Source organism: Leuciscus leuciscus (assembly GCF_965113295.1).
Source record: "Leuciscus leuciscus genome assembly, chromosome: 15".
Classification (NCBI taxonomy): Eukaryota; Metazoa; Chordata; class Actinopteri; order Cypriniformes; family Leuciscidae; genus Leuciscus; species Leuciscus leuciscus.
Window position 1 is genome coordinate 2,519,109 of NC_138739.1, and position 10,897 is coordinate 2,530,005.

Sequence of the window (10,897 nt, forward strand, 5' to 3'; positions counted from 1 at the left end):
GAAACATGCTGTATTAAACTCATCAAATAAAACTATTTACACAAACTTCAATGTGGGCAAGTTTAATTCAAATACAACATTTTGAGCAAAAAGCTGAGAAAACCAAGTTTTTTCAAAGACAATAATGTGTGTCATCAGTGTTACTGTTGTGTGTTAGTTGTGTGTCATCAGTGTTACTGTTGTGTGTTAGTTGTGTGTCATCAGCCCTGGCAAATGTTCAGACTGGTGACTGTTGTGTGTTAGTTGTGTGTCATCAGTGTTACTGTTGTGTGTTGTGTGTTAGTTGTGTGTCATCAGCCCTGGCACATGTTCAGACTGGTGACTGTTGTGTGTTAGTTGTGTGTCATCACTGTTGTGTGTTAGTTGTGTGTCATCACTGTTGTGTGTTGTGTGTTAGTTGTGTGTCATCAGCCCTGGCACATCTCCAGACTGGTGACTTTATAGCGGATGTCGTCTCGGAGTTTCTCCACTATAGCGTCCAGGCCGGTCAGTCGCGAGCCGTTCTCCTCCAGCTCTGTCGCTTGCTGCCGTATGGACGCTTCTTTATCTGAGAGACACAAACAACACGAGCGGTTACCATGGGTAATGTGTGTGTGCCTGACATGATAGGATGGATGTTTTGATTTTATCATAAATTGCATTTAAAACTGAACCTTTAGTACCAAAAACTGTTTTTGAGTTGAGTTCATTCAACTGACTCTGATTCAGTGGATCGATTCCTAACGTATTCAAACAGTCGGTGAATCGACTCATTTGATTCACAGATTTGAATCAATCAATCAAATCGACTCACTGAGTCAATTGAATACACTAATTGATTCAGAACTCTGATTCAATGATTTGTTCACATCATCTCTCTACAATGTCTCGCAAACACTCACAAACCACACAATCGGTAATGTGTGTGCCTGACATTATGGGATGGATGTTTTGTGGGCGTTACCTTTCAGAGCCTTCATGATGTCAGAGGTGTCCGTCATCAGAGACTCCGCCTCCTCCTGTAGCTTTAGTAAACGAACACCATCTTCCCCTGCCTGAGTGTTGTCAGCCGCGGCTCGTTTCATCCGCTCAAACTCGTCTTTCAACGCCTCCAGCTCCTACAAACACGTTTGTTAGCATTTTTCTAAATGTCATAATCATTTGTTAACGAACAAGTATTCATTACTTCAATGAGCTCATTGTTTCTGCATTAAATTATTACATTGTTTAAAATAATAAATTTTTCGCTAACTGTGATTTTGTATATGTACATTTCTGAAATACATAACTCAGACATCTCCTCTGATATCAGATCACTGTAAACTGTAATATGGACTCATGCACTTACTGTAAAGCTGCTTTGAAATGATGTGTGTTGTGAAAAGCTGTGTATTGAATAGTTGTGTGTGTGTCAGTACCTCTGCAGCCTGGTCGGCCTCGTCTTGAGCAGAATTTGCCTGATCTTGAGCATCGTTCGCCAGCGCTGTTCCTGTCGTCACGTCGTTCCTCAACGCGTCCACCAGGGGGCGAATCTCATTCATCAGCCCTAAAATATCCACAATCCCCTGCTCAGCGGGAGCCAGCACGTCCTCTATCTGAGAGAGAGAGAGGATAAATCAAGGTTAATTTGAGTTCTGAAGTCATTCCTGTTGTTTCCGCACACGTGACTCGAACTGACCCGCTCGACGTCTTTCGTAACGTTGTTGGCGATGTCGACGCTCTGCTGGATTTTGTCCTCCAGGTCGTCGAGAATGTTCTCGTTTTCATCCATCGTTTCCAGAAGACTCTCGCCGTCCTGCTGGATGCCAAACGCTGCGTCTCTGCAAACGACCAGTCAAGAACATCAGCCAAATACACACAGATATATCAGCAGTAAGGTACGAGGAGGCTGTGCTGTATGGGGAATAAGTCACCAGGTGTTGTTAGGCTCGACACGAAGCAGAGTCACGATTATTCGCGATACAGCACTAGCCTCGAGTATCTTATTGCTTTTATAAAACGGTTACCACACAATACAAATATTAAAGCCAAAAAAATATGTATTAGTGCAACTTTCATGAAGTTAAATCACTAAAAGCCTTCCTTCCGCTGGAAAAAATAGTCCCTGACCGTGAACAGCAGCAGAAGTTACACACATTATTTCACCGTTAGATGGCGGCGGAGACTGTCTTTATGAGCGAGTCAGTCAGTAGAGAAGACTTTTATATTGAAACGACTGAAACTTGTGAACACGGAGAAGCAAGACGCCACTGATAAATGACTAGCGTGTCACGGCACGAGAAAACTTCTTAACTGGTAAAAGGACAAGATATCGCAGTGGACATTCAAACAGATTTTGTTATTATGAATGAAGGAAAATGCTGTGTCTACTGTAAATGCAGGAACACTCGCTTACTCGACCTCTCACAATACTCTACTCTATAAGCTTCAGTGAACAATATCAATGAGATCAAACATGTTTACGTTGCTAAGAGTGGTTGCTAGGGGTGTTGTGTAGTGATACATAGAACCGTTGGGTGAAACGCTTTATCGTTAACAAAACACAGCTATTGACCAATCAGAATCAAGGACTGGAACTAACCGTTTTATAAATATGAATAAATTACAAATAAATTGTATATACAGTATATTATATATATTATTATGTCTTGTTAATTTATGTTAATTCAAAATACGATAATGTTAATTTAACATTTAAAAATGTATAATTTATGTTGAATTGGTAACACTTTACAATAAGGTTCATTAGTTAACATTAGTTCATGTATTAACTAACATGAACTAACAATGATCAATACATTTGTTACAGTATTTATTAATATTTGTTAATGTTAGTTAATCAAAATCCAGCTGTTCATTGTGTGTTCATGTTAGTTCACAGTGCAGTAACTAATGTTCACAAATACAACCTTTGATTTTAATAATGTATTAGTAAATGTTGAAATTAATATTAACTAAGATTAATAAATGCTGTAGAAGTATTGTTCATTCTTAGTTCATGTTAACTAAGGTCATAAACTAATGTTAACTAATGAACCTTACTGTAAAGTGTTACCGTTGAATTTAACATTCATCTAGATTTATGTTAGTAAAAGTAAAATAGTGTTTGTTAATAGTTCATGACACTTAATGCATTAACTAATATTTACCATTAGAGCTTCGTTGTCAGAAGGGAAATTCTCAAAAGAATATTGAAACGAAATTTTGGAACGAAATTCTACACGGATCTATTAACAAAATATTTCACGAAGGAAAATGCGACAGAAAATTCTGAACAAAATAATCCATGAAATTCTAATTAAAAGCACTTCTGCATGACCTTCGTAGCTGTGCTCTAAACGCTGACGTGTGTGTGTGTGAGTGTGTGTGTACCGTGTGTGTGTGTGTGTGTGTACCGTGTCTCGCGGGCGGTATCCAGCAGGCGTCTGGCGTTCTCCAGCTGCGGGCCGCTAGTCGTCAGGACGCTGCTGCTGTCGGGCACTGAGACCATCAGATCCTGCAGATCCTTCAGCTTCTGCTTCAGCTGATCCAGACTCAGAGGCAGCCGGGCCTCCAGAACAGCCTCACACACTCGCTGGACCTGCTCCGGGTCTGACTGAGGCTCTGAGGGGGTGACAACACATCGCTTTACAGCACACTACATACTACAGCGCTTTACAGCACACCACACACTACAGCGCTTTACAGCACACTACAGCGCTTTACAGCACACTACATACTACAGCACTTTACAGCACACTACATACTACAGCGCTTTACAACACACTACAGCGCTTTACAACACACTACACACTACAGCGCTTTACAGCACACTACACACTACAGCGCTTTACAGCACACTACACACTACAGCGCCTTACAGCACACTACATACTACAGCGCTTTACAACACACTACACACTACAGCGCTTTACAACACACTACACACTACAGCGCTTTACAACACACTACACACTACAGCGCTTTACAGCACACTACACACTACAGCGCTTTACAACACACTACACACTACAGCGCTTTACAGCACACTACATACTACAGCGCTTTACAGCACACTACACACTACAGTGCTTTACAGCACACTACACACTACAGCGCTTTACAGCACACTACATACTACAGCGCTTTACAGCACACTACATACTACAGCGCTTTACAGCACACTACACACTACAGCGCTTTACAACACACTACACACTACAGCGCTTTACAGCACACTACACACTACAGCGCTTTACAGCACACTACACACTACAGCGCTTTACAGCACACTACAGCCCTACACACTACACACTACAGCGCTTTACAGCACACTACACACTACAGCGCTTTACAACACACTACACACTACAGCGCTTTACAGCACACTACACACTACAGCGCTTTACAGCACACTACATACTACAGCGCTTTACAACACACTACACACTACAGCGCTTTACAACACACTACAGCGCTTTACAGCACACTTAACACTACAGCGCTTTACAGCACACTACACACTACAGCGCTTTACAGCACACTACACACTACAGCGCTTTACAGCACACTACAGCCCTACACACTACACACTACAGCGCTTTACAGCACACTACACACTACAGCGCTTTACAACACACTACACACTACAGCGCTTTACAGCACACTACATACTACAGCGCTTTACAGCACACTACACACTACAGCGCTTTACAACACACTACACACTACAGAGCTTTACAGCACACTACACACTACAGCGCTTTACAGCACACTACAGCGCTTTACAGCACACTACACACTACAGCGCTTTACAACACACTACACACTCTACCGCGCTTTACAGCACACTACATACTACAGCGCTTGACAGCACACTACATACTACAGCGCTTTACAGCACACTACAGCCCTACACACTACACACTACAGAGCTTTACAGCACACTACACACTACAGCGCTTTACAGCACACTACAGCGCTTTACAGCACACTACACACTACAGCGCTTTACAACACACTACACACTCTACCGCGCTTTACAGCACACTACATACTACAGCGCTTTACAGCACACTACAGCCCTACACACTACAGCGCTTTACAGCACACTACATACTACAGCGCTTTACAGCACACTACACACTACAGCCCTACACACTACACACTACAGCGCTTTACAGCACACTACATACTACAGCGCTTTACAGCACACTACATACTACAGCGCTGTACAGCACACTACACACTACAGCGCTTTACAGGACACTACACACTACAGCGCTTTACAGCACACTACACACTACAGTACTTTACAACACACTACACACTACAGCCCTACACACTACAGCGCATTACAGCACACTACATACTACAGCGCTTTACAGCACACTACACACTACAGCGCTTTACAGCACACTACACACTACAGCGCTTTACAGCACACTACACACTACAGCGCTTTACAGCACACTACACACTACAGCCCTACACACTACACACTACAGCGCTTTACAGCACACTACATACTACAGCGCTTTACAGCACACTACACACTACAGCGCTTTACAGCACACTACACACTACAGCGCTTTACAACACACTACACACTACAGCGCTTTACAGCACACTACACACTACAGCGCTTTACAGCACACTACACACTACAGCGCTTTACAACACACTACACACTACAGCGCTTTACAGCACACTACACACTACAGCGCTTTACAGCACACTACAGCCCTACACACTACACACTACAGCGCTTTACAGCACACTACACACTACAGCGCTTTACAACACACTACACACTACAGCGCTTTACAGCACACTACATACTACAGCGCTTTACAGCACACTACACACTACAGCGCTTTACAACACACTACACACTACACACTACAGAGCTTTACAGCACACTACACACTACAGCGCTTTACAGCACACTACAGCGCTTTACAGCACACTACACACTACAGCGCTTTACAACACACTACACACTCTACCGCGCTTTACAGCACACTACATACTACAGCGCTTTACAGCACACTACATACTACAGCGCTTTACAGCACACTACAGCCCTACACACTACACACTACAGAGCTTTACAGCACACTACACACTACAGCGCTTTACAGCACACTACAGCGCTTTACAGCACACTACACACTACAGCGCTTTACAACACACTACACACTCTACCGCGCTTTACAGCACACTACATACTACAGCGCTTTACAGCACACTACAGCCCTACACACTACAGCGCTTTACAGCACACTACATACTACAGCGCTTTACAGCACACTACACACTACAGCCCTACACACTACACACTACAGCGCTTTACAGCACACTACATACTACAGCGCTTTACAGCACACTACATACTACAGCGCTGTACAGCACACTACACACTACAGCGCTTTACAGGACACTACACACTACAGCGCTTTACAGCACACTACACACTACAGTACTTTACAACACACTACACACTACAGCCCTACACACTACACACTACAGCGCATTACAGCACACTACATACTACAGCGCTTTACAGCACACTACACACTACAGCGCTTTACAGCACACTACACACTACAGCGCTTTACAGCACACTACACACTACAGCGCTTTACAGCACACTACACACTACAGCCCTACACACTACACACTACAGCGCTTTACAGCACACTACATACTACAGCGCTTTACAGCACACTACACACTACAGCGCTTTACAGCACACTACATACTACAGCGCTTTACAGCACACTACACACTACAGCGCTTTACAGCACACTACACAATACAGCGCTTTACAGCACACTACGTACTATATTTAGTAAGTAAATCCTCCTTTTTTTTTACATACTGCTTCACATACTACTTTATGAATAAATTCATGGTATATACTTCGCAGTGTGCAGTAGGGCTGCACAATATATCGGAAAATTATCGTTATCGCGATAATAGTATATGCGATATCCGTATCCGTAGAGGTGCGATAAATTGCATTTATTTGATGTGCCAAGCATTTGTGTGATGCATGTATGCATTGGTTGTTTATCCAAATTCGACCAATCAAATGTGGCCTTACTATCTTTATACCCGCCTCTCCAGTAGGTGCTATTATGCTATTGGCTAGATCGGGCCCAAAGGGGAACCTAGTGGCTCAGAGCAGAGAGTGGAAAATAAAAACTAATGGCGGGACTATATGCAACCATGACCTGCGTGAGCTTGCGGAATTCTGAAAAGTTGAGATGTTCTCATCTCGTCGCGGCATAGAGTCTGGAAAAATGTGCTTCCATTTTGAGCGCGCTTCCTGCGCGCCTGCATTTGAAATAACGAATTTGAGGAACGTCGAGAGGAAACTAATCTCCACAGTCATCTGGAACGCAACCTCAGGGAGCTAACGTTATATGAAGACTTCAAAAAGTGTAAGTCCAAATCTACCAAAACTGCTAATGCCAAGTAACAATTTCAGAGTCTCACAGACAACCACTAATCAAAGTGTTGCATATGTGTAACGTTAACTCCTTATGAAAAAACTGAGATATTCTTCTGAATATCAAAAGAATATCTATTAGCCGACCTGTTTATTTTAGTATGATCATTACATATATAAATGATTTTAAAAAATGTAATAAAAATAGCATTTCTCTAGGGAAATGTTATATCGCAAGACATATCATTATCGCAATACTCAACAACAATATCGCATATCGCATATTTTCCCAGTATCGTGCAGCCCTAGTGTGCAGCATGTCAAAATAAAGTTAAAGCAATGACACGTGTGTGTGTGTGTGTGTGTGTGTGTGTGTGTGTGTGAGTGTGTTACTGACCTGACAGGAAGTCCCTCAGTGTGTTGATGAAGTCTTTGGTGTCTCTCAGGTCTCCGTCTACGTCGGTTTGCACCTGCTTGATCTGATTGGCCAGATTGTCAGTGGACAGTCGCACCCTCTTGGCCGCATCGTCAGCTTCCTGTATCTGTTTTTTCAGAGAGTCAACGTAAGTCAATGTAAAAATCTAAACGGACTAGTCTTATTAGTCTTTCTAGGTGGTCGTTTGTGTTTGTATTCTTTATATTTCACAATTTTTATTTTCATAATTTAACTAATATTTCTCACAATTGTGACTTTTTCATTTTTTTAATTAATGTAATATTTACTTATGTATAATGTTGTTATTTTTACATGTAATGTAAATTATAAAATGTAATATTTGTTTATTTGATAATTTATCAAAATATTTATTATTCATTTATTTTTTATTCAATGTTTACAAGTGCAACTTTTGATTCTCATAATTGCATCTTTATGTTTCCCAATATCAATTTTATTTATCATAATTTTTTGGCTTGTTTAACATTTAAATTTAATTTAATAACGAATTTTATTTTTACCCATTAAATTTTTTATTATTGAACGTTTACTTCTTTATAATGTTTAAAAGTTTTATATGTAATAGGTATAAATAAGATACAGTAAAATGGGTGGTACCTGCGCGGCTGCTTGTGTGATCTTGTCGTTGAGCTCCTGTAGTTTGGCCTTGACCTCGTCGGCGTCCTGAAAGGCCTTGTTGGCATTGGGCAGTGCTCCTATGCAGGCGTCCTCCGCTCCACAAGGGGGCGCTCCGTCGGGAGGACACAGGTCGCCTCCGCAGCGCTCCGGAGTGCAGGGCTCCACGCGGTCACTGCCACAAACCTATTAAACACACCTTTACTGACCCGTTCATCTGGAACTAACTCTTTCCGCTAGTTAGCTCTTCAGCGATTATCTCACCTTGGTGGCGGTGGGAGTCAGATTGGGTCGCGTCTCCAGGTCCTTCTTCAGTTTCTGCAGGTCTTTGGTGTTCACGGGCTGCAGGGCGTTCAGGCCACTCAAGGCGTTTTCTCGCACGCCCTCGAACTTCTTCAGGGCGTCTTTGGTGGCATCGGCTCGCTTGACGGCGTCGGTCGACTTGTCATACGACTTCTGAATGGCGTAGAAGTCACCTGAGAGTGAAAACGTTTCCATTATTCGATAGGATTGGAATCGAATACTTGAGGTCAGGAATCAGATACTTGTTATAAAATGTAAATATTGATTCCTCTTATCGATTCCTTTGTGAGCGTTTCAATACTCTTTAATCGAAATTAGGAATCGATAAGCAGAATCGAAATCGTAATAGTTAAAATTCAAACGATACCAAACGCTAATTAGCGATCATGCTACAGAATGATCAATCAGGAATCATACGCTACAGATACGCACTGGCGTTGGTGGATCCGGCGGCGTTGGTGAAGGCGTCTCTGCGGCTGAAGTACTGCAGACTGAGAGACGACAGGAGCGACTGCAGCTCGTCAAGATCTCGCTCCAGCTCTCGGTCCTGAGGCTGAGACGGCAGAGCAACACCCCTCATCTGAGACCTGGAGGAGCAGAGCACAGTAGCTCATGTTTACATCCACTCTGATGAAGCTTAGCTGAAGTATGTGTGAGTGAGTGTGTGTGCGTGTATGTGCGTGTGTGTGCGTGTGTGTGTGTGTGTGTGATGGGTAGGTTTAGGGGTCGGGTTAGTGTGTGTGTGTGTGTGTGTGTGATGGGTAGGTTTAGGGGTCGGGTTAGTGTGTGTGTGTGTGTGTGTGTGATGGGTAGGTTTAGGGGTCGGGTTAGTGTGTATGTGTAAATGTGTGTGTGTGTACCGGAGCGTGTCGAGTCTCTGCAGGGCTTCGGTCAGGGCGCGGCTGGACTGCGGGGGAACAGACACGGACTCCTGGATCAGTGCGAGTGTGTCCTGGAGTGTGTGGATCCTGCGGCTCGAGTCGCTAGACGTCGGTCGGCCACTAGAGGACAGCAGGGAGTTGGAGAGACGCTCCAGACTGAGCGTGAGCTCCTGCAGACGCGTGTTCATGCTGAAGAAGCAGGACGGGCATGCCGGGCATTCTGGGAAACTGGCGCAGTGGCCGCGGGCGCAGGCGTCACAGCGAGGGCCGGTAATGCCGGGTTTACAGCGGCACAAGCCTGTGCGTTTATCACAACCGCCCGACTCTGTGCCCGAACGCTCGCAGTCACACGCTGCACACACACACACACACACACACACACACACACACACACACACACACACACACACACACACACACACACACACACACCATCAGGACACTTTCAGTATTACATTGTTTTAAACACAACATATTCATTAAATGAATAAATATTAAATAAATATAAAACTAAAGATAAATATAAATATTAAATTGTATGACATAACATGACTAAAAAAGTACTTATAATCATATTAAAATATTATTATAATATTGAATAAACAATAAATGAGAATTAAATTTCACACATAAAAAACATAATTGAAAATTTTTATAAAATATGAATGTTAAATTGTCAGTTTAACACAATAAATAAAAGCTATATAAAGCTATATATAACATGAATATTAAATTAATAACAAATGAAATTGCATATTTAAAACATACATTATATGCTAAAATGTTCAATTAAATTAAATGTATTTTGTTTTCTCTGTCTCTAGGTTGTTGTGTTGATGTCTTTAGCCAAAAACTAATTTTCACCTTGTGGACAATAAAACTAACTAACTGACTACCTAAAACTAACTAACTAGCTAGCTAACTAAATAACTAACTTGCTAACTAACTAACTTGCTAATTAACTTACTAACTAACTAACTAACAAACTAATTTACAAACTAACCTACTAACAACTTACTAACTAACAAACTTACAAACAAACTTACTAACTAACAACTAACTTACTGACAAATGACTAACTACTAACTAACAACTAACTTTTTAACTAACTTACAAACAAACTTACTAACTAACAACTAACTTACTAACAAATGACTAACTACTAACTAACTAACTTTTTAACTAACTTACTAACAAACAAACTTACTAACTAACTTACTAACTTGT

General features: G+C 42.1%; 1 protein-coding gene across 2 annotated transcripts in view; it reads right to left on the reverse strand.

The window, feature by feature from the left end:
* Positions 1–46: 46 nt before the first annotated feature.
* Positions 47–10,897, reverse strand: part of lamb3 (laminin subunit beta 3) — a 24,708-nt gene continuing 13,857 nt past the window's right edge. For both annotated transcript variants that reach the window (XM_082138702.1, XM_082138703.1), the window contains 10 exons: positions 9,650–10,022; positions 9,222–9,376; positions 8,751–8,962; positions 8,469–8,672; positions 7,812–7,956; positions 3,375–3,582; positions 1,658–1,799; positions 1,398–1,574; positions 944–1,097; positions 47–547 (listed from right to left, as the gene is read on the reverse strand). In XM_082138702.1, coding sequence (XP_081994828.1) covers positions 408–547; positions 944–1,097; positions 1,398–1,574; positions 1,658–1,799; positions 3,375–3,582; positions 7,812–7,956; positions 8,469–8,672; positions 8,751–8,962; positions 9,222–9,376; positions 9,650–10,022 — 1,910 coding nt within the window. In that variant the 3' untranslated portion in view covers positions 47–407. The remainder of the gene's footprint in view (positions 548–943; positions 1,098–1,397; positions 1,575–1,657; positions 1,800–3,374; positions 3,583–7,811; positions 7,957–8,468; positions 8,673–8,750; positions 8,963–9,221; positions 9,377–9,649; positions 10,023–10,897) is intronic.